This window comes from Erinaceus europaeus, chromosome 1 (genome assembly GCF_950295315.1).
Source record: "Erinaceus europaeus chromosome 1, mEriEur2.1, whole genome shotgun sequence".
NCBI lineage: Eukaryota > Metazoa > Chordata > Mammalia > Eulipotyphla > Erinaceidae > Erinaceus > Erinaceus europaeus.
The window spans coordinates 49,183,244-49,210,202 of NC_080162.1; the positions used below are offsets into that span (position 1 = coordinate 49,183,244).

A 26,959-nucleotide genomic window follows, 5' to 3' on the forward strand; every position below is an offset into this window, starting at 1 on the left:
ACAAAGAACTGTGCTTCTGCGGATTCAGAGGTTATTCCTATACTTTCACACAGTTCCCTGGGCTCAGTGTAAAGTTACTTGTGGAACTAGGAAACCTTGCACTCACCCTAGTCTCGGGCAGGCAGGTATCCCCTGAGCAGCTGGAGTAACTAATGGAGTAGAATTTTCCATGTGTTCCTCCAAAAGGGGCAAGGATCATTTGTGTAAGTTTTCATTCATTCACCAGAAATTTACCGAGTACTTGTGTTGTGCCAGGTACTGTGCACACAACAGTGAACAGGACAGGAGACAACTCTTGTCCTCATGGAGCCCCTGTCTGGCTGTTGGAGAAGATAAGGAAAATCGGTGTATGCAGGTGGTGACAGTGTGAGGAAGGAGAGAAGGTGGGGGATGGTGTTCAACTTTGAGTAAGGAAGCTGCGCAGGCGACAATGGAAAAGGCCCTAGAGGGTGGGGTTCTCTGTGTGTGTGTGTGTGTGGGGGGGGGTCGGTGGTGTCTTGGGAATTGGGGTTTCAGGCAGAGGGAACAAACAGCCAGTGCAGACCTCCAGGGCAGGAGTGTAAGCAATTTGTTCAGGGAATAGCCAAGAGGCCAGTGTGGCTGCAGTGGGGTACAGTGGGCAGCTACAGCAATAGATGATGAGGTCAGAGGGCCTATGGGGGACATGACTTAGAATAGAGGTGCAGGACTCTTAGGAGGAGTTTGATTATGGGGTCTTCCATTCTTAGTGAAATGTGAAGCCACAGACAAGCTCTAAGTAGAGCAAAGACTTATAGGGGCAGGATTTTTAGCAGCACTCCTCTGACCGGCAGCAGTGATCGTCCATGGAGGGTGCAAGTGTGGAGGCTGATTTTTAATGCTCAGGAGGAAGAGCCTGCAGCATCTTCTAATGGATTCACAGTGGGGAGTGGGAGGCAGATAATCACTTAGGGTGACCCAGTCCAGAAGCCCTGACAACGTGGCCTCAGAGTTCAGCACGCTTGGGCCCAGTGCACGCTTTGGTGACCTGACACCAAAGAAATGCTTAATCAGATGGGTCCCCACATAGGCTGGATGGGGGAGGGGGAGCTTGGGACATTTCCCAAGTCCTGCAGATGGCCACCCCCAAACTGCAGGGCTCAACACAACATGGCAGGAGGACCAGTTTTCATGTTAGCACACTGGCCAGGGAGGTGAGGCTCCAGAGCATGTGCTCTGAAACACAGCCTGGCTGAACGAGGTTGATGGTAGTGGGCGTGGGTCACTAGGGGCCAAGGGGATGAACCCAGCCTCATTGGTCCCTGGTTCCCACCAGTCTCTGACAAGCACCAGTTCAAGAATGAGCAGGTGATGTACCGCTTCCGCTATGATGATGGCACCTACAAGGCCCGAAGTGAGCTGGAGGACATCATGTCTAAGGTAGGGAGTCTTCGTCCTTGCCAGTGACCTTGCCCTATAGTGCAGTGGATCTGTGCCTCGGTCTTTTGGTTTTCCCTACTGGCTTCTTTTTCTTAAAGCAGCATGGATTTGGGGATCCCTGAAGGATGTGGCCTGATCCCAGACCCCTCCCCCATTTTTTTCTTTCAGGGTGTGAGGCTTTACTGCCGTCTTCACAGCCTCTACACCCCCGTGATCAAGTAAGTCACTCTCTCTATGCTCCAGTTTGATCTCTGCCTCCTCTCACCTGTGTGGCCTTGGCCACTAACTTAGCCTCTTGGAGCCTCAGTCTTCTTCATCCAGTGGGACTAGTAATTACACTCATCAATCATCACTAGGGCTAAGTGCGTTAATTTGTGGGAAACAGTGTATTATGGTGGTGACAGCATTTGAATCTCAGCCTGTTAGTTATGAGCAGTGTGACTTTAAACAAGATCACCTACCCTTTTGGGGCCTCAGCTTTTTCCCATGTGGAATGGGCATAACAGTCCCAACTCAGGACCTTTGCACTTGTTATTCACTCTGCTTAGTGCATATATCGTCATACCTGCTGACTTCCTTTTAATGTCACCATGACAGAAGGCCCTTCCTTGACCACCTTTCAAAGTGTTGCCATCTGGTACACGTTATTCTCAGACTTTACTTCGGTTTCCTTTCTGAAGCTTGTCAGTCATTGACATAGCATATACATTTGTTAGTCTATGTACTGTGGTTCTTTTGCGACTGCAGCCTTCACGCAGTATCTCACAATTAAATAAGTAGCCACTGAAATACTCAAGTCTGGAACTTTTTACACATTTAATATCCTTTCAAATAGTGCAGCACTAATCATTGGGTCCCCTACCTTTTATTAGGTTACATGAGTGGCGTCCCCAAAAAAGCATACATTAGCAAAAGGCATTAACTAACAGAGGGAACAAAATGAAGAAGGGACATCAGCAGAAGGCCCGAAACGGAGATAACAAATACCAAGACCATCAAGTCTCTTAACAAGCTTATAATATATCAAAGTTTCTTCTAACTGGCACCCTTAATGGAATCTTAGCAGATATGTGGCTGCAGGGCCAACAAGTTAGGTACCTCCTCCTTCACCTTGGATGCCTATCATATGCTCTGGTGTGGAGCTTTGGCTCCATAGACATCTCCTGGTATTTAAAACATTATAGGGTTACCACAGGGTAATTAGGCCAAGGGTTGTGCAAACCTGAGGCCGGGACAATCCTGGCATGCTAAGATATATTTCCTGGATATCTCCACAATGTACTTTTCTTGCTTCCCCACTGCATTGTAAACTCACCAAGGGAGGGGAAATCACTCATAGCTTTCCCCCCAGCTCTTAGGATTTCTGTCTATCATAACTTTCCATACTTCTGGAAACATTCTGCTTTGGCATGGTCTGGTATAGCCACTAGTGACATGTGACTGTCATCAAACCCTTGAGGCTGGAGAATGTGATTTGAAATGTGATTGCATATTAATTGATAGTGGAAAGGCAATTTGTTGGAGACTACAGGCCTAGGGCTAAGTAGCATCTGGTAAATGTTTCTGGAATGAAAGTTGAAAGGCAATTTACCTCTTTGACCTGTTTTTGTATCTGAAAAATGGGCATATGGGTGGCTTACAACTAATCTGGCTCCTACTACCCTGGAGGAATTTTCCCTCTCCATCTGTCTGTCACTGTCATTCTTCCTGTCTGAAAAATCTGGCTAGCTGCAGGGGCGGTACTGAGCAGAGGACTGGACTTGGGGATGTTCCTGGTTCTTGCCTGAGGTAAAGGCTCTGATCTGTTTGTTGCTGAGACTTGTTGGGAAGGGTTGTACTGACCTTCCTGCCAAACTGCAATGCCATTTCTATCTCAGAAGCCACAAATGTTTGTTGATGTGATCTGCTATCTTTGCTCAGTCCCAATTCCCTGAACCAACCCATTTAGAGGAGTCTCTATGTCACATTGTTACCTTCAGAGACACCAACGCCAGCTGGGAAGATAGCATAATGATAATACAAAAGACTTTCATGCCTGAGACTCTGAGGTCCCAGGTTCAGTCCCCAGCACCAACATAAGCCAGAGCTGAATAGTCTTTCTCTCTGAACCTCTGTTTTATTAAAGTAATATAAATAAATAAAAGTCCTGACACTGATGTTAATGACAAAATGTAAACTCTAGGAAAGAACTGAGTTTTTCTCACTATTCTTAGTAATTAGTTTTCTGCAGCCTATGTGCTATTGACATTTTGGGCTGGATAATTCTCTGTGGTGGGGGCTCTTCCGAGTAGTGGGATGCTTAGCAGTGGCCCTGATGTCTTTCTGGTAGTTGCCAGCACTTCCCTCACCCTGCTTCCTCTGCTAGGTCTGCCAGCTGGGGCTCAGTGCCTGCACTACAAATCCACTGCTCCTGGAGGCCATTTTCTTCCCCCATTTTTGTTGCCCTTGTTACTATTGTTGTTATTGCTGTTGTTGTAATAGGACAGAGAGAAATGGAGAGAGGAGGGGAAGACAGTGAGTGGGAGACAAAGACACCTGCAGACCTGCATCACTGCTTGTGAATTGACCCCCACCTCTCGCAGGTGGGGAGCCTGGGGGCTTGAACTGGGATCCTTGTGTCTGTCCTTGTGCTTCTCGACATGTGTGCTTAACCTGCTGTGCTACCACCCAACCCCTGACAGCCACATGTTCTAAGGGTTGGAGGGTGTGGGGTGTCAAAATTGACCTGGCTTGAGAATGCCTGGACTAAAGATAATCTTTAGAGCCTTAGAGACATCTCTTTTTCTTTTTCTAGAATGAGGTTCTAGATTTTTGAGGTGACACTGAAATGTGGGCTGGGACGCCAGCCTAGGGCTCTCCTCATTCCCATCACCCTTACCCCCTGCCCAATGAGTCTGGAAATCCTTGAATCCTGTCTGTGTTTATCAAGGAAATTTAGACAACACTCCCTGCTTCTCATCCCTTTCTTACTGTGTGCTCCCCTTTTCCACAGAGACCGAGATTACCATCTGAAGACCTACAAGTCGGTGCTGCCTGGAAGTAAGCTGGTAGACTGGCTGCTGGCACAGGTGAGCTTCCTCCCTTCTCCCAGAATCCAGTGATCACTCTGCCTGACGCTAAGGGGCTGACAGGAACCTGGCTTCTGTAAATCAATTTGAAAAACTCTCATAGATCTTCATTGAGGTCAAACATGCTAACCCTGACATTTTCCACACTAGTCCCTGCTAGGAGTCGAGTAACATTAAGTGTGTTCACATGACTGTGCAGCCATTACCAACATTTATCTACAGGAATATTATTATTATTATTGGATTGCCTCCAGGGTTATTGCTGGGGCTTGGTGCTGACATTATGAATCCACTGCTCCTGGAGACCATTTTTTCCCTTTTTTTTTTTTTTTGGTAATCAGCTAGGACAGAGAGAAATTAAGAAGAGGGGAGAGTAAGCTAGACATCTGCCAATCTGTCTTAACGTTTGAAGTGACCCCCTCAGCAGATGGGGGAGCCAGGGGCTTGAACCAGGATCCTTACATGGGTCCTTATGTTTTGTACTACATGTCCTTAACCCGGTGTGCCACTGCCTGGCCTACATCTGTAGGATTCTTTATCTTGCTGAATCTGGACTGTGCCTATGTTAAATAACAGCTCCCTATTTTCCTGCCTTCTCCAGCTTCTGCCCCACCCTTCTGCTTTCTGCCTCTACTCTCTGTGCCCTGTGCAATTGGTGCCACACAGCATCTGAACTTCTGTATCTGCCTTATTTTACTGAGCTTGTTTTCTTTTTTAAATATTTATTTGTTTGTTTATTTTCCCTTTTGTTACCCTTGTTTTTTTATTGTTGTAGTTATTATTGTTGTTGTTATTGACGTCGTCATTGTTAGAACAGAGAGAAATGGAGAGAGGAGGGGAAGACACAGAGGGGAAGAGAAAGATAGATACCTGTAGACCTGCTTTACTGCCTGTGAAGCCGGGGGCTCGAACAAGGATCCTTACACCGGTCCTTGCGCTTCGTGCCACGTGTGCTTAACCCACTGTGCTACTGCCTGACTCCCTCTGAGCTTGTTTTCAAGGTTCATTCGTGTTGTAGCTTTTCCCAGAATGGCCTCCTTCCTTTTTAAAACTGAGTAATATTCAGTTGTATGTGTGTGCATTATTTATCTTTCACGAGCACTTGTGCTGCTTCAATCTTGGCCCATCTAGTTTATTTCTAAAGTGGGGCAAACTGGAGCAAGTTGGTCTCATCTTGGAACTCAAACTGGAGCCTGTCCATAGGTAGCTTGTCAAGTTACTTCTTTCAGATACGTTTTCAGTCTATAGAGACTGGGTGACAGCTTGGAAAATCTACAGTTCAAAAACAATTCTTTCTTATTTTTTTAATTGCCACCAAGATTATCATTGGTGCATGGTGCGTGCACGACAAATCCACCACTCTTTGCAGCTATTTTTCCATTTATTTATTTATTTATTTATTTAGACAAATTGAACAGGAAGGAGGGGATAGAGAAGGAGAGAGAAAGAGAGACATTTGCAGCACTGCTCCACTGCTTGTGAAGCTTCTTCTCTTCAGGTGGAGGCCACATGCTTGAACCCAGGTCCTTGGGTATGGTATGTGCTCTACCGGATATACCACCATCCAGCCCGTTGTTTCAGTTTTGAAGCAATGTCTCAAAGGCCTTTGTCCCACTGAAGTGCAATGGATGTGTCTGCATGTCTGCTTCTTCTCCCAGTATCTCCTGGCCGCTGGACTCTTACTCCAGGCCTTGCTGGGTTAGCACGTCATCTCATTAAACCCTCAAAGTATCTACAGGACAGGGCATTGGGGCACAGAGAAGCTGAGTGGTCCAACAGCACACAGCCTCACACACAGTGGCAGAACTTAAAAGGGACTGGTCTTACCCTCTTATGTACGTCTCAGTTCTGTAGACTTCATGGAATTCATGATAATGTTTATCTTTAGTCTATATAAAGGAGTACATTTACTCCAAAGATGGCATGACAACTGTGAGTTCCAAAGGAATAAATGTTTAAACATTTACAGAGGATAGCTTTATGTTAGCCTCATTAATTGTTAAATTTAGCATTTGTAAAACCCTCACTCCATTTGAAAACAATTTGCTGTCTGAGTTTTCACACGTCGCCAAATTCCTGATGATTGCCTAGAAATCATAGCCAATCTGTAACATATTGATTGGCGCCAAATAACATCAAAAGCAACTTTAGAAGAAACCCTGAAAATGATTTTTTTTTTCCAAACTCAAAGGGATGTAATCAATGCAGAATGTAGGTGCGTTTTAATCTGTTTGCTGTGACCCTAAGGCTTGGGAGGTCTTGAAACAACCCTGAATTTGAATTTGGATTTACACATATGGGAAGCATGGAGGCTCTTCTGATCACTGTGCTTACACTGCTATCTCCTTAGGGTTCTGTCAAACCAGCCCATATCATGTGCTTTATTTATAAGCAGGAAGACCTGGGCTCAAGCTCAAGCCCTCTTGCATCTTAGCTGATTGACTTTGGATAAGCTACTCATCCTTTCTGTGCCTCAGTTTCCACACCTGTACAATGAAGAGAAAATAATATTTTCCTATTTAGATGATTTTGAAGACTCAGTGAATTAATCATGAAAGTCTTTAGTGTGGGTCCTGGCATAGACAGAGTGATGATTTAGAGGATGTAACTGTTGTTATAGCTTTGGATTATTATTATTATTATTATTATTTTAACTAAGGATTCAAGGTGGCTTAGAATTTCATGCAAGTTCAGGAAATTGTAGAGCCAGGTTTGAGTACTGTGACACTGAGGGAAGCTTCAGTGATATTGGTATCTGTCACTTTCTGTGTGTGTGTGTGTGTGTGTGTGTGTGTGTGTGTGTGTGTATTTTTTTCATCAGAGCACTACTCAGCTCTGATTTATGGTGGTGTAGGAGATTGAACCTGCGACTTTGAAGCCTTAGGCATAACAGTTTGTATAACTATTCTGCTCTCTACCCCCACCCTGTGTGTGTCTATATCTGGAAAAATTAAGTTGGTGTAGAGTGGTGAAATTTTACATGCATGGGTCCCTGAAAATACCACCCTCCCTACCCCGCAAAAAAAAAACAACAAAACAAAAACAGTTGAAGAGAGATTGGGAGGTGGTGCAAGGACAGCAAGACCAGAAAAGTAATGACTGATGGCAGGGCTCTAGGCAGTAGGTGGCATGAGGTGCTCTGCAAAGTTCTACCTTCTGTGTATGTGGTGACAGGCAAAAGGCATTTTCCTGTGTGGTTTAGGAGCCCAGGTGTGCCCAGGCCAGAGCTTTTTGAAACCTCAACTTCTCATTACTAACTTGAACCTGCCTTTGATCTCCTGTTCCTGGAGCTTTCCCCTTGCCCAGGCTGCCTGCTGCTTACAACGTGGAGTGGACTTGGCATCAGGTGTTGAGTTCTGGGCACGTGCAGAGAGTAGAGTGGGTCACAGGGATGGTGACAAGTTAGCTGATCTGAGAATGTTTGGGGATGGGCTGCATAGAGGGGGTGGGGGTGGGAGTCCAGGGCAGATTCTAAGGTGCTGGCATGATGGGTAATGTTTCACTTATAGCTACAGGAAGTCAGGTGAGCAAACCATAGGGAAATGGAGTTCTCCTTGGGTCTGGTATTTGCACTTCTTCATGTGTGGGTATAAGAGAGCATGGACTTAGTACCCATTGAAGTCAAGTGGTATCTCTACCACAGATACAGGTTTCTTGTTAGCTGTTGGTCTTTAAAATGAGAGGATGATAGAGAATTAGCAAAATTTGACTGGAAGGCTCAGTAACCTTTCCCCCCCCCCCTCCTCCTTCTCCCTCCTCCCCTACCCCCACCCCCACCAGAGCACTCCTCAGTTTTGGCTTATGGTGATGCTGGGGATTGAACCAGGGACATTTGCTGCTTCAGGCATGAAAGTTTCTTTGAATAACCATTATACTATCTCCTGAGTCTGCTTATCCTTTTTTATTTTAAGCACCTGCTGTATGTCAGGCATTATTTTAAATGCTGGAAACAAGCCCAGGTTTCTGCCTTCATAGATCTTACAGTCTACTGAGAAATAGGAGAGACACTTAAAAAAGCAAGAAAAAGGGAAGTCAGGCAGTAGCGCAGCGGGTCAAGCACATGTGGTGCGAAGCGCCAAGGACCAGTGTAAGGGTCCTGGTTCGAGCTCGCGGCTCCCCACCTGCAGGGGGAGTTGCTTCACAAGCGGTGAAGCAGGTCTGCAGGTGTCTGTCTTTCTCTCCCCCTCCTCTCTCCACTTCTCTCTGTCCTATCCAACAACGACAGCATCAACAATAATAACTAAAGGGCAACAAAAAGGGAATAAATAAATATTTTAAAAGATTTAAAAAGACTGTCTTTAAAAAACAACAACAAGAAGAAAAAGAATAATTCTCTCTCCGTACATATTTCTGCTTGGTGCCAGTGTGATCATGAGGGAGTGTGGGGGAGCTGGGCGGACCCATCAGATATGTGTGTGGGTGAGTGCAGAAAGGCAGGGATTGCCAGGGTTAGATCTGGTGATGGCTTTCCTGAGGGCACAGCAGCTTCATGCTTTGAGTTGGGGCAGCTTGAGTTCTGAGCTCAGTAAGGAGACCAGTGGCCCAAGCAGGGGTGGTAGACGAGTGGGGAAGTGGCAGTGAAGTTGGTGGGCATCCAGCCTGGCAGTAGAGTGCATTCCTGTAGGCCTTCAGGAGGGCTCAGACCACTAAAGGACTGTCCAGAGGAATGTAGCATCTTCTCTGGTGGGCCAAGACTCCCTGCCTGTATGTGTTGGGCTATAGGGGGTATGAGGCTGGTGTCAGGGACACTGCACTGGGGAGGAAGCAGCCCCAGGATGCCAGAGCTCCAGGCAGGGAGACACTGGTTGAGTGGAGGTTGCAGCTGCCCACAAAATGTATGTCTGTCCACTCCAGCAGCCTTTGACTTGGTCTTCTCTGCTGGATCGAGGAAAACTGTTGGGTTGTCAGAAACGTCATGATGTGTCTTTGTATTTATATGCAGAAATTCACCATAACTTTTCTGATAACCCACTATCTGGAGCTGTATAGGTGGATAACTTTTCTTTCATATTTATTTTTTTATTAGTGATTTACAAAATTGTAAGATAATAGGGCTTAATTCCATACCTTTCCCACCATCAGAGTTCTGTGTCCCTATCCCCTTCCAGTGGAAACTTCAATAGTTCTCCCAAGGTCAAAGATATGGGTTGACTACATTGATATCTCTCTCTCTCTCTCTCTCTCTCTCTCTCTCTCTCTACTGTCCTGCCTTCACTTCTTTTCTAAACCACACTACACTTAATTACTACTTCTGAGTGTTATTCCTTTTGGATGACTTTTTTCTCTTGCATTCTTTTCTTCCTTCTCTCCCTCCCTTCCTCTCTTCCTTCCTTCTTTCTTGGTAGATGCAGAGAGTCAGAGAGAAAGACAGAGTGAAAGAGACCACAGCCCCAAAGTTTCCTTTAGTGCAGTGGGCGCTGGCTTGGAACCTGAGTCACACAAATGGCAATGCAGCACACTATCCAAGTGAGGGATTTCACTGACCCTAGAAGGATGGCTTTTGTAAGACTGAATTATAGCTGGCTCTGGATCTGCGTCAGGGAAAGGGTCAGAGTGACACATGCGCCCTATTGATAGTGTCATAGCTGTAATCTTGAAGACTGGTTTAAGCAAGGTTTGATTCTAGTCCTTACTTCCACCTTGTCCCTTAGCAGGGAGGTAGGTCAAGAAGAAAACATGTAATTGTGTAATTAAGGAGGGCTATTTTATTTGAACATGTACACATACTTAACTGACAGGCCCTCCTGCTGCCAGAACCAAAATGTTAATTAAAATAGACCATATGGGAGTAAACCTGTGCAACAGCTCACCTGGCAGGGTACACGCCTTACCATGCCATATGCAAGGGTCTGATTTGGAGTCCTTGGCCACCACATGGGAAGGAGCACCATATAAAGTGGGGGTTCACGAACAGTGGAGAGTGCTGTGGTATCTTTCCTTTCTCTTGTTATTCTCTGAGTCTCACCCTCTACAGAGATGAGAGAGAGAGAGAGAGGGTGAGAGAGAGAGAAAGAGAGATAGATAGATATCAGTGTCTTCTGGCATTGGTGGAATCATGGCAGGGTAAAGCTCCAGCAAAAACCAAAACCCACAAACATCCTACTATATGGGTTAGAAATGTTCTTGGCTGTACACAATAAGATACCTGACTTACTAGTAAAGACATTTTTCCCTTTAAGTCTGGGGAATCCCAGACTTCAAATGGAGGACAGGGGTCAGCAGGCTGGGGTGAGAGAGAGCAGGGATGGGCAGGAGCTGGGATGTGGAGGGGAGAAACCTTATACTCCCAGGCTGCCTCAGCATAAATGTGCCTGAGTTTTTGCCACACTAACCCACTCACTGATAGGCAGTAGTGGGTGTTGATGGCAGCAGGGCTGTTGGTAGGAGTTGGGGCTGGGATGGAAGCAGGCTGAAGGCCAGGCAGAGGAGTGAAAGGTTAGACAGGACAGGAATCCTGAAGCCTCAGTGGCCCTGTCTTTACCTTGGTGGTGAAGGGAGGATTTGGCTCTGCAAGATTCTCTTCTCATAGTGTAACTGAGTAAGCTGCCAAACCTGTCTGTGCTCCAGTTTCCTTATCAGTCAAAAGGGATTAAGAAGAAGACTATTAAGAAGATGAAGTGAGATGGTACAGACCTAGCAGTAAGAGGCCTCCTTGGACAATTGTGGGACTTCAGAGTTCTTAAGACAAGGGCCGGCTATTCCTCCTCTTCTTCCTCCTTATTATCTTAATTTACTAGAGAGAGAGAGAGAGAGAGAGAGAGAGAGAGAGAAACACACCAGAGCATCACTCTGGTAATGTCAGGGATTGAATTTAGGACCTCATGATTTGCGACCAGTACACTGTCCACTGCCCTTCTTCTGGGCTGCGCCCCTGCTGTGTTCTGTTCCCCAGCCCTGTTTTTTCTCCGCCACCATCATTCCCAGGAGGTTCTGCCCAGTGAGAAACTATTAGCAGCCCAAAGATACTTTTCTGTGTAGGGCACATGCCTGGCCTTTTGCACAGCTGGGTTTAAATCCTGGAACCACATGAGAGTGCTGTGGCACTGGGGCAGTTACACAGCTGGGGTGTTTCTGTCTCTTTATTCAAAACTGAAAAAAGAAAAAAGGGAGCTGGGTGGTGGCACACCTGGTTGAGTGCACATGGACCCAGGTTCAAGTCCACAGTCCTCATGAATGATGAAGCAGCGCTGCAGGTGTCTCTCTCCTTCTCCATCTCTCCACTCCCCTCTATCAAATAAATGAAGATAATAGAAATTAAGAAAAAGTAAGGATAGCTAATAAAATTTGACTTTTTTTTTTTTTTTCAGTCAGATGGTTATCAGATCTTTACGTGCCATATAATGGGCCCAGAGTCTTCTATGGACCATTTTTTTTCATCCTTACAAGAACTCCTTTCTTCTTTCCACTTTTTGTGCTCCACTAAGTGTGAGATATTGTGCTTCAAAGTGGGATGAGGGGTGACTCGGATGGGTTGCGCTTCTTTGCCAGGGCTCCTCCTAGTGGCTTCTGCTTTTATCTCACTAGACACTTCTTTTTCTCTTTTTTTGAAAAAAATTTTATTTATAAAAAAGAAACACTGACAAAAAACATAGGATAAGAGGGGTACAACTCCACACAGTTCCCACCACCAGAATTCTCTATCCCATCCCCTCCCCTGATAGCTTTCCTATTCTTCATCCCTCTTGGGAGTATGGACCCAGGGTCATTATGGGGCGCAGCAGGTGGAAGGACTGGCTTCTGTAATTGCTTCCCCACTGAACATGGGCATTGACAGGTCTATGCATACTCCCAGCCTGCCTCTCTCTTTCCCTAGAGGAGCAGGGTTCTGGGGAAGTGGAGCTCCAGGACACACTGGTGGGGTTGTCTGTCCAGGGATGTCTGGTTGGCATCATCTTAGCATCTGGAACCTGGTGGCTGAAAAAAGGGTTAACATATAGAGCCAAACAAATAGTTGACTAATCATGAACCTAAAGGCTGTAATAGTTCATATGAAGAGTTGGGGGGGGGGGGTCTTCCATTTTGTAGCTAGCTAGTAGGCATATTTTAGTTATATTCCAAAGAGCCCATGACTGTACTAGTTTTTTTTTTTTTTTTTTTTCTGAGCCTGACACCTGATATGCAGGTGGATCCAAGTTATTGTCTGGGAAGATGATGTCATGGCTGCAAAAAGGACCAGAAACTTCTAGCTGTAGGGGATGTTGGCATTAATATATGTCTAGATAGAGAGAGGCACTGCCATCCACAGCATTGGGGGCTTGGGCACCAGGACAGACAGTGGCATCTCTGCTTATCTGTTGTGTTTATGGAACAAGACACCATATATTTATCACAAATACAGTAAAATAATTTTCTTGGTTGGAATTTATAGATACTAGTCATAATCATGTTTTGAGGATACCACTGTGAACAGAACAGATACAAATCCTTGCCCAGTTTAGGCTTCCATTTAAGGGGTGGTGGTGGTGAGCTTCTTAGCAGCCTTAATCAGACCCCTGGGTACTGTCCTCCTAACGCTTCTCCTTGTGCCATTCCAGGGTGACTGCCAGACACGAGAGGAAGCGGTGGCGCTCGGCGTGGGCCTGTGTAACAATGGCATCATGCACCATGGTAATAATCTCTTTTCCTTTTGCCTAGCCCCCCTGGGACCTTACTTCTTAGGGTGTCTATCTTGAGACAGAGTATCTGTCAGGGGGGCAGGGTCCTAGTGCATATCATAGGGAGCAGAAATGGAGACTCAGAGAGAATAGGCAGTGGGTTGGAGGCTGCCACCCCCCCCCTCCCCTCACACATACATATCGCTGGTGGGTGAGGTCAGAGTTGATGCACTATCTGTGTCCTTGTAGACCACTGAGGTTTGGGAGGGGTGTGTGCTGGCTCATGAGCCCACCGTGTTCTCTTCCTTATTCTGGGCTGGTTGAGAGGTCACTGCAGGTATCCAGACCTCACCCATCAGATAAGTCACTCTTCTCCTGGAGAGAAAACAGAGAGTGAGGGAGAGGGGGGAGATTCTGAGATGATTCTGAGGTAGGAAACTGGGGATTAGGTTGGATAAAGTGATTCAGGCCTGTGGAGATAGCTCAAGGCGTAAGAGCACAGGATTTGAATACCCAAGGTCTCACAGGTTAGGCCCTTGGCACCACTATAAGCCAGGACTGAGTGGGGCTCTGGTCTCTATCATGAAAATAAACAAGAAAATCTTAACTGAAAGAATAGTTCCAGGGAGAGAGAATAAGTGGTTATGCAAAAGGCACTTCCATAAACCAGAGCTAAACAGTGCTCTGTCTGGAAAAAAAAATTCCAGGTACACCATTTTAAATCAAAACAAGAATTCTCTATATGCTTCTTTCTGTGTATGATCCATATTTTAATTATTCCTTCTTTGATGTTAATATTAATACCCCCACCTCACCTTTTTTTTTTTGTTGTTGTTGTTGTTGTTGTTATTTTTGGTCATGATGTTACTTCACTGCTCCAGGCTTACTTTTTTCAGATAGAAAGACAGAAAGATCCCATAGCACCGAAGCATCCTTCAGTGTGGTAGGGACTGGGATCAAACCTGCATTGTGCTTATGACAATCTCCTCCCCATTTATGAGTGAGGAGGTGGAATCCTGTACAGGTAGGAAAATTGCTTAAGGTCAGGTGGAGCCAGGACTTGAACATGAGCAGTCTGGTTTCACAGACTTCACTTTTGACCTTCCCCCTCACTGGTTTGCTAGAGTCTCTAGTCTCCTTTCCTTCAGAAACACAGGTAGACTTCCCACCCCCATTGAGGAGCCTTTCTCTTGTTTCTAGAACAGTCTTCAGACCTTTGTTCTGGAAGCTGCTTTGCTGACCTGAGGTGACTCTTCAGCTGCCCCTTAATGTTTCTGGTCAGTTCACACTGTCTGTGTGAGGCCTCCCTAACCTTCCTGCCTAAACAATTCCTTTTTCGTCCCTTGGCTCCTGGCTTCGGAGGGGCCTCATGAAGCTCTTCTTTCTCTTAGACTGGCTCTTCAAGCTCAAATCTTTTTTTATTTTTTATTCTGCTGCAGGCCAATGGGTGCCTTCTGTGTGCTAGGTTCTGGGGCAAGCACAGTGAATAAGAACTGTAACAAGCCTAACCCTCAGTAGCTCATGGCCTACTGTTTATGTGCATCCAACAAAAAATGAAAGAAACGTGTCTCCCACAATAATTATGAGCATGAGTGTGTGAGGATGATTTTGGCAGCAAGGGGGTAGTGCTGGGAAGGTTTCATCAGAGGATGACATAGGTCTGGCAGAGGCTGGCTCAGGGTCCCTTGGCACAGATGTGCCGAGCACGTCTGCGAGGCCTGTGAAGTAGAGGCTGTTGTATTCCCAGAGGAGGACTCAGGAGATGGTAGCAGAGCATCAAGACTCTAGAATTTCTTTTGACCATTCCTCTTCTTCACTTCTGTCTACAAAAAAATGGCAAACTCTAGGCAGAGGGCCAGACAGTAAATAATTTAGGCTTTGCTGTTGGGGCACAAAAGCAACTAGACAGTATGTGAACAAGTGCCTGTGCCTGTGCAACTTGGTTAGAAGACAAGCTTTAGTTTGCTGCTTCTGATCTAGCTGCTGGGGTTTCTGTATCTTGGGCAGGATGAGTTCTGTGCCACACAACTGAACAGTGCCACCCTCTCCACCCCACATTCTCCAGTCTTCATTCTAGGCCTCACTCAGTGGATTGTCAAAGCTCATGGCTCTCTCTGGGCCTCAGTTTCCCCATCTTTCTGCCAGAGGCTTTACTGTCCCCTCTGCTGAGCTCAGTGTGCCCGCTTTATTGTAGGGTTAGGACTTGTTTCCCCTGCTGAGATGGGCAGGGTGGGCCCAGCCACAGTAGCCCATCCATCTGCTCCATCTGCCCTGTCTCTCTACAGACCTTCATTCCCAAAAGCAGTTCTGTTTCCCGTGGAATCTCCAACAGCCCCAGTCTTCCCCACCAATCAGCTGGGCAGAACTGCTCATTTGTGGGAAAGTAATTAGGGGTCCACCCCAGCTGCTATTCTGGGAAGGCTGCTGGCTGCTACAGGAGCTGACTCGAAGGCAATATCGACACCCTCAGGGCCCTTCAGAGACAGAAATTGCAGGGTGTGGTCAGGCTCCTCTGCCCCCTGTCATGAACTCAGAAATAGGCTAAAACAGAAAAGGGCCCAATCCTGAGGTTGTGGCTGCAGCAAAGTGCAGGGTAGAGTGCAGAGTGAGGGAGGGCCCGTAGGCTGGCTTCTAACCTAATGACACCTTGGGGGTCCAGCCTTCTAGCTCTGGGCACAGAGAAGGAGGCTCACAATTGAGTCCTCTGAGGCCTTCTGGGAAGTTGGTGCTGTTACCATCCCCATAGACTAGGGGACAAGCTCAAATCTGGGACAAGAAGGGACATGGAATTAGGAAGGCACTGGGCAGGGATCTGCTGTCTAATCCCAGAGCTTGGCCTGCGGCCTTGGCTGGAACATGGGGATGGCCAGACCTCACCTGACTGGGCTTGGGAACTCAAGGGATTCCACTGTTTCCCCAAATATCAGTAGAGACCAGTAAGGAGCTCCACCCTGCTACATCCTGAGTCTCTCAGCTTGATGTTAACAGTGGACCTGTAGCCAGCTGGCTCTTTCAGGGCTGGACTCCCCAGCTCTTGTAAAAGCAGCAGTTTATATGTCTGTTCTCTTCAAAGAAGTAGGTAATAGGGATGGGCTGAAGGAGAGGCTCACAAAGAGCTAGGTGAGGAAGAAAGGGTCTCCTGCTGCTTCTCTTTAGTGACTAGATCAGTAAAAAGAAACTTCTGTTTGCAGAGGTGACAGGGATGTTTTCAAGTTAAGGCCCCTGGGTTTCCTCTTTTCAGGTTCCCACTAACTGCAAACAAATGCTTTTTACGAAAACCAAACCACACCTGCATTTATTTGTCCCCAACAGAACAGTCTAGTCTGGGATGAGAACTCTGTGACCTAGAACAGTTGGTTTAGCTTCTCTGGGCATTACTTCCCTCATCTTTAAAAAACCCACCCTACTAGGGAAAGAGAGAGGCAGACTGGGAGTATGGACCGACCAGTCAACGTCCATGTTCAGCGGGGAAGCAATTACAGAAGCCAGACCTTCCACCTTCTGCAACCCACAAAGACCCTGGGTCCATGCTCCCAGAGGGCTAGAGAATGGGAAAGCTATCAGGGGAGGGGGTGGGATATGGAGATTGGGTGGTGGGAATTGTGTGGAGTTGTATCCCTCCTACCCTATGGTTTTGTTAATTTATCCTTTCTTAAATAAAAAAAAAAAATGCATGTATAGCTCCTGGTCTCCACTTGGTGGTGGTGCTGGTGGGGTGTAGTTCATGAATGATGAAGCAGTGCTGACAGTATTTTCTCTCTTCCTCTCTATTTCCCTGTTCTAACAGTTTTTCTCTGTCCTATCACATAAAAAAGGAGGGGAAAAATGGCAGCCAGAAGTTGTAAATTCATTGGCACGAAGCCCCAGTAATAACCCTGCAGGTATACACACACACACACACACATACATACATACATACATACATACATACATACATACATACATACATAAAAAATAAAATCCATTAAATCCTTCATTGTCTAAGGAGTAAAAGGTTCTAAGCCTGAGCCTGCAGAGTAGGTGCTTACTTACATTCTAACCCATTGGGATCAGATGACCCAATCTCATACTGATTATGTCTTCAAGTTTATTTATTGCTTTTTTAATGAACACCTTTATTCTAGGACAAAGATATTTCCCTACATTTTGTTTGATGAGCTTTAACTTTATTACTGTTTGTCTTTAGCTCAGACCCATCAATTCATTGTTGTATGTGGTGTGGGGTAGGGATCCAGTTTTCTTTTCTTTTTTTAAAATTTTTTTATTATCTTTATTTTATTGGATAGAGGCAGCCAGAAATCAAGAGGGAAGGAGGAGATAGAGGAGAGAGACAGAGAGACATCTGCATCCCTGCTTCACCACTCATGAAGCTTTCCTTCTGCCAATGGGGGCCGGGGACTCGAACCTGGGTCCTTGGCATTGTAACATGTGCGCCCAACCAGGTGGCCACCACCTGGCTCCCTCTTTGTTTTTCTACTGAGCTACTTTTTTCTTGCACCATTTGTGGAGAACTCCGCCTGGTCGTTGTTCATCCATCTTATACTGAGTTCCATAAACACACAATGATCCTCCTATGTGATTCTCATTCTCTTTCACTGTTCTTCATCTGTTTATGCTATAATCCCATACTGTTTCTGTTTCTATAACATACCTTTATAGCATGTGAGACAAATTCTGATATTTTCAAGAGTGTGCAACATAGTATGTTAGTGTTGGCGCAGGAATCCATTTAATGAAATAGTATGTTGGCCAAACCAAACTTGGCCAGGGGCCTAGTTCTGACCCATGGCTGTCAGTTGGCAAATGGTATGGAACTCTTCCCACGTGGGCTTGACCATGTGCCTGTGTGTCTGTGTTTACAGTGCTGGAGAAGAGCGAATTCAAAGATGAGTCCCAGTATTTTCGCTTCTACGCAGATGAGGAGATGGAGGGAACCAGCAGCAAGAATAAACAACTTCGCAACGACTTTAAGCTGGTGGAGAACATCCTAGCCAAGTGCCTGTTGGTAGGAGCAGAGCTGACTGCTGTGTCTTTCTTCCCAGACCCTTCTTCAGGCCTCGGAGTTGGAGGCCTTCAGATTATGGGTAGACTGCTGGGCTGGCACCCTGGGCATTTCAGTTGCCACAAATTTCCTTTTAGTTTAGTCGGAGCATTTAGCAGTATGTTCAGATATTTTACCAGCCTAGCTCAGCTCATCTTGTTTCTCTGCCTCTCAATGAGCCACAGCTTCTCTTATACTGTGTGGAACACACTGGGAAGCTGAGAGAGGCTTGGAGGGCTGGGACTCTTGCCATGGTCAGAGGCAGAGCTGAAGCCTGAGTAATATGAAGGCAGCTGCACTCACTTCTCTCCTGCAGTCCTGTGGAGGCTTCTGTCCTCCTTCCAATCCTTAGTTCTCCTGATGCAAAGCCTTCAGATGCACCCCATCACATTTAGGATAAAATTCATCTCTGGGGCTGGCAAGATGGTATAGTGATCTTATGCAAGAAGATTTTGATGCCCGAGGCACCACCATAGGTCCATGGTTCAATCCCCAGCATCACCATAAACCAGGACTAAGCAGTGCTTTGGTAAAAAAATAAATTAATAAATATAAAAATTCACTCTCTTACCAAAGTCTTCATAACTCCTGGCTGCTCATCTTGAACTCCTATGTTTTCCTGTTTCTCATTTCACCTCAGCCATTTAGGTTTTTTTTTTTTTTTTTTTAAGATTGATTTTATTTAATGGGGGGGGCATAGCATCATGTGATGTCAGGAATCGAACTCAGCACCTTGTCTTGTAAACACGCTTTACCCTTTGTGCTACTGCACACATTGCTTTTTATTTTATTTATTTTAATTTTTTTATTTTCAGCACTGAGGGCTGACTCTGGGCATCTGCACATTTTGTGCCCTCTGCCTGTTGTACTTTCTCAACTCTTTTTGTAAAATTCTGCTCCTAGCTTCACTCAGACTCAGCTTAGATATGAACTTCTTTGCCCTCTTGCAATTTCTGTTCTTGTGAGTGTTTTATGTCAACTGCAAGTAGTTCCTGCATCACATTCTGTATTGCTTTGTTGCCTTTTTTTAAAAATCTTTTTAAAAATATATTTTATTTATTCATGATAAAGATAGGAGAAGAGAGTGAAAGAACCAGACATCACTCTGGTACATGTGCTGCTGGGGATTGAACTTAGGACCTCATGCTTGAGAGTCCAGTGCCTTATCCACTGCACTACCTCCTGCTTTGTTTCTTTGTAGTTTGTCCCCCACACTAGATAATTCTCTTGAGTGCAGACACTGTCTTGTTCAGTTGTCCCCACAGTACCCAGTAGATACCTGGTTCATAGACAATAGCTCAGGAAATACCTGTTGAATGAATAAGTGTATTTTCTTTATTTCATCTTTTCTACCACTGTGCCCCAAGCCCTCCACTTGTTCATTCATCCCTCCTAAACCTGCCTTGGAGACAGGTTGCTTTTTTTCAATTTCTGTCTTCAGTGAGTGAGTGAGTGTGTGTGTGTGTGTGTGTGTGTGTGTATTGTGACTTCACCATTCTGGGTTGAACTTTTCAGCTAGGGAGAGGGAGAAGGAAAGAGCATGTTGGGGGCTGTGCACAGCCTGGGTTGTGCCCAGACAGAGCAGGTGCACTATATAGGTGAGCTATATTGTTATCCCTGTCTCCAAATTTTTGGTGACTGGACACCTTTGAATCTATTTTATCCTATAAGCCCGCATATTTTTATTGAGCACCTATGGTATACGAGCAGGGGGGGAGGCAGTGGTACATGAGAAAGGAGATTCTTATCTTGAGTTGAGGAAGAGAGGGGAAATGATCATGGACGAGCCACAAACCAGGTGGTGCATATTTATTTGACAGAGGTGTTTTGTGTGTCTGCCGTGCGCCGCTATTTGTACTTTCCTCCATAATACTGACCTGGCTCTTACCCTTCCCCTGAGGCTCCCTCTCTGCACTGACACGCTGTGCAGGCCGGGGGCACAGGGAGTGGGAAGACCACCATCTTTTGGGTGCTGGGGTGGAGTTGGCTCAGGGACCACCTCACTGGCTCACCTGATTTCTCCTGCCTTGGGCCTTCAGATCCTACCCCAGGAGGAAGACTATGGTTTTGACATCGAGGAGAAGAACAAGGCTGTGGTGGTGAAGTCTGTTCAGAGGGGCTCACTGGCTGAGGTGAGAGCTTGGGGGCTCTATGTGGGTAGGGTATATGGTCTCTCCCCGCTTCCTTGAGGGAAGCTGGCTCAACCAATCAAGGGATGTTACTGGCCTTCTTTGCTCATTGTTCACACGGGTGAACTATGAGGTCTTGACAAGTTGCTGGAGAAACCGGGATCATTCCTCCAGCTTGGGAGTTGGGAGGTGAGAGAGGAGTGTGTATATTTGTGTGTGTCTGCTACTGTCTCCATCTTCTGGCCTTTTAGGGAAGTGCAGTGAAACAGCAAGGCCTTGAATCAATTATGACCATGAGGGGTAGGAGGGCTGGTGGGGGGGGGGGGGGTTGGGGGTGGGGGCAATAACCCAGTGATGGAGCTTAAAGACATTTCTGTCCAGGACATTTTGCTCCTCTGGAGGAGGAGGAAGAGGAAGTCCTCTTCTATCCCAGTTCCAGTATTATTCTATTGAAGAAATGTTGATTTACAGCATTAGAGAGAGTGAATTTATAGTAGACCTAGGATTCAGCCCTGGGGCCTCTTAGTGGCTGCAGGGTAGGGAGGGAGGGGGAGGGAGAGAGGGAGGAAGGGGTAAGGCATAGCAACTGGAGTCAGAACACTCACTTTTTCAGCAGTGCAAGAGTCTGAAGTGTGTGGTTATGAGTCATGGTACAGGGTCATCATCTCCTAGACTTTTATTTTCTGAGCCCTTGTGGCTACACAGAAGTTGCTCAATTTGATAGAAATCAGGGGGCAGGTCATGGAGAGTTTCCCCTAAAAAATAGCGTCTTTCCTGGTTGATGCTCCCACCCCCTCCAGAACTTATTGTCCAGAACAGCTCTCGTGAGCCCCTTAACTACTGCCTCCCTCAGAGGGAGTAGGATTGTCCTGGTGGGCATACTGCAGTCAGGCTTGGTCTCTGCAGCCTGAATGCATCTGAGGTTCCTTAGTCAGGAGCCAGGAGGTCAATAACCTGGTGTCCTGTCTCCCTGCCCCTTTCAAGATGGCTGGCCTGCAGGTGGGGAGGAAGATCTACTCTATCAATGAGGACCTGGTGTTCCTTCGGCCTTTCTCAGAGGTGGAGACCGTCCTCAACCAATCTTTCTGCTCCCGTCGGCCTCTACGCCTCCTGGTAGCCACCAAAGCGAAAGAGTGAGTGTCCCCAGGGCCAGGTGTCTGGCCCACTGTTGCCTCATGTTGAAGAGTTTCGGGGGGGACTAGAATAGCTACGCTTCCTTGTCTTTGGACGAGGCACAGTTGGGAGGCATAGGACGTAAGAACAGTGTCCTCACACATTCAGCAGGTGCTCATCGAGTGTAGCTATGCTGAGTGTCATTTCAGAATTTGATTCTGTCTGGATGGGTCCAGTTCTACCCTTCACAGATCTCAGTCTACTTAGGGGATAAACAGTAAAAGAAGAGAGATAAGGAGGGCAGGGGAGAAAGCATAATGGTTATGGAAAGATTTTCTCTTGCCTGAAGCACCATAGTCCCAGGTTCAATCCCCCATGCCACCATAAGCCACAGATGAGCATCACCCTGGTTTAAGAGGGAGAGAGAAAGAGAGAGAGGGAGAGGGTAGTGTGCCTGCTTTGCCATCTGTGTAACTCAAATGTGAGCCAGGCCCCATTACAGTGGAGGAAGCTTTGGTGCTAGGGTGTCTTCCCTCTCTCACTCTGTCTTCATTTGCGAAAAGGTCGACGGATAGAGGTCAGTAGCATAACAGTTATGCAAAGAGACTCTCAAGCTTGAGGTTCTGAAGTCCCAGCTTCGATTCCCTGTAGCACCAGAGTTGAGCAATACTCTGATTAAAAAAGAAAAAAAGTTGACTTGGAGTGGTGAAACTTTGGTGAAGATAAATAGAGGGAGAGGCTAAAGGTATGGGGGGGGAGGGGGAGAGAGAGGGAGGTGTTGAACAGGTGGCAGTCAGCATGGAGCATACTACAAAGCTGGGCGATGGTGGTCAGGGAGACACTGCTGAGAACTGAGGTAGAGACTTGAAAATGAAAGGAAGGAGTCACAGACAGCTATAGAAGAAGGTTCAAGGAGAAGGGATCAGCTAGGGCAAATGCCTGGAAGTGTAAGCATGGCTGGCATGTTTGAGGCACTGATGGGGCATGAAGGTGGGGTGGGTGTTAAAGGGACCAGGCTATGTAGGACCTTGGACCCCTCCCTGTAGGGACTGTGGAGCTATTTGCTGAAGGTTCTAGGCAAAGGGGAAGCAATGCCCTATGTAGGTTTGGCAGAATCTCTTCTGCTGCAGATGGATTGTTGCGGGGGTTGGAGGGCACTGGGGGTTGGCAAGGAGGCTACTGGCCTGGCCTGGCCTGTGTGGCAGCAATGTGGGTGAGGAAAAGTGGTTAGATACCAGATGTATGCAAGGGAGAAGCATTTTCTATTTTTCAACACTGTGCATTTGGTTTTCTCTTCTCTCTTCTATTTAAGGCAAATGCTCTCAGTTGTCTCCTGACGGGGGTGATGAGAAGCTTTAAATGTGATTATTTTAGTGAACTGGCAAGCCAGTTTAGGGGAGATGATTGACAGTTGGGTTGCTACATGGAAGCGATGGAGATCACCCAGGTGGAATGTGCCTGTTGACTGTTCTGGAAGTACTTAAAGTACCCACTGGTGGGTGGCATGCAGGAGGGGTGAAGCCTGCTGGACTGGACGGGAATGGAGGCCTTCACAGATGGCTCCCAGCTAACGACACCCAATGTGCGATCCTGGGCAGTGGTCTGTGCTCTTCGTTCTCTCCCGCCTGCTGACCCACCTTGATGTTAGCTCTCAAGCTGCACTCTTTAGGGTCTAGCTGTGGCTATCTCTGAGAAGCAGCACCTAGCTGTTCTGAGTCACTCTAACCCTCCCGTCTCTGATTGTGGAATAAAGCATGCACTGACTGACATCCACCAAGAGGCCACTGAACGGATGATGGAGAAGGTATAGATGATGACCTGGATTTTTGTGTGGACGGACCCTCCAAGGGCAGCCAGGGGTTCTGGTTAACTGAGACCTTTCTATGTGTTAGGAACCCAGAAAACCTGACACTGCTACCATTTGGGGCTGGATTTCCCAGAAGCCTAGAAGGCAAGGCCTGCTGGGCTACTGAGAGTGATGCTGTTTTCCTTATGTCTCTTTCTGCCTGGTGCAGGATTGTCAAGATCTCTGACCATCCAGAGTCGCTGTGCTTCCAGATTCGCGGAGCTGCCCCACCGTACGTCTATGCTGTGGGCAGAGGTGAGTGGGGGCCTAATAGGCGGATGGGAGGTCTAGGAGGTCTGTCTGTCTTTCTGTCTGTGTAGTCTAAGCTCAGAGCTGCCCAAATTTACCACCAGGCAAGCGTCTCCGTATCTCATTATCACTTTGCTTGAAGTTAAGACTTGCAAACGCATATACCCTAAGGTCTAGGTGAGGGAGTTACAATGGGTAACTAAGAGGAAGACTGCATGCAATGGTGCAGACTGTGGCAAGGTGAAAAGTACATGTTTATTCTTCAGGGAATGGTGGCTGTTGCTCTTCAGCTCCAGTTCATTACTGCTGGGAAGAACCAGTTCACTTTTGCTTGATTTCTTCCTTCCTTCCTTCCTTCCTTCCTTCCTTCCTTCCTTCCTTCCTTCCTTCCTTCCTTCCTTCCTTCCGGTTCATTCTTGCTTGATTTCCTCCTTCCCTCTGTCCCTTCCTTCCTCCCCCCCCCCTCCCTTCCTTCCAGTTCATTCTTGCTTGATTCCCTCCCTCCCTCCCTCCCTCCCTCCCTCCCTCCCTCCCTCCCTCCCTCCTTCCTTCTTTTCTTCCTTTCTCCTCCTCCTCCTTTTTTGCCTCCAGGTGCAGGCACTGTGAATCTACTGCTCCTGGTGGTCATTCCCCCTCCCCCTTTTAAATTTAATTAAAAAAAATTTTATTTGACAGGAGAGAGAGAAATTGGGAGCGGAAAGAGATGAGAGGGAGAAAGACACCTGCAGACCTTTTTTTTTTTTTTCCCCACTTGTGAAATGTCCTTACTGCAGATGGAGAGAGGGGGCTTGAACCTGTGTCCTTGCACACAGTATTATGTGCACTTAACCGGGTGTGCCACAGCCTGGACCCCTTTGATTTGATTTCTTTAAAAAAATGATTTACTTATTTATTAATTAAAGAGAAGAGTAATAGGAGGAGAGAGGGAACCAGAGCCTCCCTCTGGTACATGCAATGTTGGGGACCAAACTTGGAACCTCATGCCTCAGAGTCCAGTGCTTTATTCACTGTGCTACTACCTCTATGACAATGGCCAGATTTTATTTTATTTTCTGAAGAGAAGCCAGAAGTGTGAAATTTTCCTGGACTTTTGTGGCCAGATCTAGACATAGGCTACCAGTTCAAGCTTCCTGCTTTTGTGTTACCTTTTCTCTGATTCTGTTTTGGGGTCATTTTGTTTCAGTGACAAAGCCAAATAGGTCTGAGATACTGGGCTCCTGATCCTTTCTGCATCTAAGGATATATATATATATATATATTTTTTTTTTTCCCTTTTTGTTGCCCTTGTTGTTTTTTATTGTTGTTGTAGTTGTTGTTGTTGTTATTGATTTCATCATTGTTAGACAGGACAGAGAGAAATGGAGAGAGGAGGAGGAGACAGAGAGGGGGAGAGAAAGAGAGGCACCTGAATACCTGTTTCACCGCTTGTGAAGTGATTCCCCTGCAGGTGAGGTACCGGGGGCTTGAACCGGGATCCGTACACTAGTCCATGGCACTTTGCGCCAGGTGTGCTTAACCCGCTGCGCTACTGCCTGACCCCCAGGACTCCCTTTTTTTTTATTGCTGTAGTTATTATTGTTGTTATTGATGCCATCATTGTTGGATAGGAAAGAGAGAAATGGAGAGAGGAGGGGAAGACAGAGGGAGAGAGAAAGATAGACACCTGCAGACCTGCTTCACCACCTGTGAAGCGACTCCACTGTAGGCAAGGAGCCAGGGGCTTGAACCGGGATTCTTATGCCGGTCCTTGCGGTTTACACCACATGTGGTTGACCTGCTGCGCTACCGCCTGACTCCCTTTTTTTAAATTAATTAATAAAAAGGAAACATTGACTAAACCATAGGATAAGAGGGGTACAACTCCACACAATTCCCACCACCAGAACTCCATATCCCATCCCTTCCCCTGATAGCTTTCTTATTCTTTGACCCTCTGAGAGTATGGACCCAGGGTCATTGTGGGGTGCAGAAGGTGGAAAGTCTGGCTTCTGTAATTGCTTCCCTGCTGAACATGGGTGTTGCCACATCGATCCATACTCCCAGTCTGCCTCTCTCTTTCCCTAGTAGGGTGGGGCTCTGGGGAAGCGGAGCTCCAGGACACATTGATGGGTTGTCTGTCCAGGGATGTCTGGTCGGCATCCTGCTAGCATCTGGAATCTGGTGGTTGACAAGAGAGTTAACATACAAAGCCAAACAAATTGTTGGTCAATCATGAACTTAAAGGCTGGAATAGTGCAAATGAAGAGTTGGGGATCCTCCATTTTATAGATAGCTGGTAGGCATATTTTAGTTATATTCCAAAGGGCCTGTGGCTATACTAATCCCCCCCCCCCCCCAGCCTGAAATCTGATATGCAGGTGGACCCAAGTTATTGTCTGGGGAGATGATGTCATGGCTGGATAAGGACCAGAAAACTGGGTCAGGGAAGAGAGTAGCTCCCTAATATGGGACAGGCAGGACTCCCTTTTTAAAACTTGACACTAATGGTCCACTCTTTTGGTCAGGACATATAAATCCATTCATCCACCAGGGTTGTCACTGGGGCTTGGTACCTGTATGACTCCCATCATTCCTGGCAGCCATTTTTTCCTTTCCCCTAGATAGATGGTGAGTGCTAGAGAGAAATGAGAAGGGGGAAGAGACAGAGAGAGGAGAGAGACTGTAGCACCGCTTCACTGCTATGAAGCCTCCTCCTGCAGATGCTGCTATGAGGCGACCCAGCCCTAAGCCTGGGCCTTTACTTACAGCACTGTGTGTGCTGTGCTGGGTGAACTATCTGCTGGATCCCCAACACACACCAGTTATACTTCTAATATTACTAATAAAATGCATATAACTGGGGGGAATGGTACAATATTGCTGTTGTTTGTTTTGTTTTGTTTTGTTTTACTGAATATTGATGCCTGTGGCCCAGGGACACCAGGTTCCATCCTCAGCACCACCATAAGGCAGAGTTGAGCAGTGCTCTTGTTTTTCTTTCATTCAAATAAAATGTATAAATTATTTATTAAAGTGTGTGCGTGGAGGGTGTTGGTGGTGACAAAATAGCTCACCCGCGTAGTGTGCCTGCTTTGCCATCTGTGTAACTCAGATGTGAGCCAGGCCCCATTACAGTGGAGGAAGCTTTGGTGCTAGGGTGTCTTCTCTCTCTCACTCTGTCTCTGTTTGAGAAAAGGTGGACGGATGGGGGTCAGTAGCATAACGGTTATGCAAAGAGACTCTCAAGCTTGAGGTTCTAAAGTCCCAGGTTCAACTCCCTGCACCACCATAAACCAGAGCTGAGCAATGCTCTGATTAAAAAAGAAAAAAAGTTGACTTGGAGTGTTGAGGCTTTGGTGAAAATAAATAAGTAAAAAAAAAAGAAAATGTACAACCTGGTAGTGGAGCAGTGGAGCTCTTAAGCATGAGGGCTCAGGTTCTGCCACTGGCATTGCACGCAGCAGAGTGGTGCTCCGGTTCCCTATCTCTATCTCTATCTCTATCTATCTATCTCTCCCCTCCCCTCCTCTCCCCTCCACTCC

At 46.6% G+C, this 26,959-nt stretch overlaps 1 protein-coding gene across 1 annotated transcript in view; it reads left to right on the forward strand.

The window, feature by feature from the left end:
- The window catches only part of PREX1 (phosphatidylinositol-3,4,5-trisphosphate dependent Rac exchange factor 1), a 229,448-nt gene that overhangs the window by 174,714 nt on the left and 27,775 nt on the right, over positions 1 to 26,959 (forward strand). The window contains exons 12-19 of the mRNA XM_007526714.3: positions 1,295 to 1,398; positions 1,567 to 1,616; positions 4,391 to 4,466; positions 13,001 to 13,073; positions 17,923 to 18,065; positions 20,141 to 20,233; positions 21,215 to 21,363; positions 23,359 to 23,444. Coding sequence (XP_007526776.1) covers positions 1,295 to 1,398; positions 1,567 to 1,616; positions 4,391 to 4,466; positions 13,001 to 13,073; positions 17,923 to 18,065; positions 20,141 to 20,233; positions 21,215 to 21,363; positions 23,359 to 23,444 — 774 coding nt within the window. The remainder of the gene's footprint in view (positions 1 to 1,294; positions 1,399 to 1,566; positions 1,617 to 4,390; positions 4,467 to 13,000; positions 13,074 to 17,922; positions 18,066 to 20,140; positions 20,234 to 21,214; positions 21,364 to 23,358; positions 23,445 to 26,959) is intronic.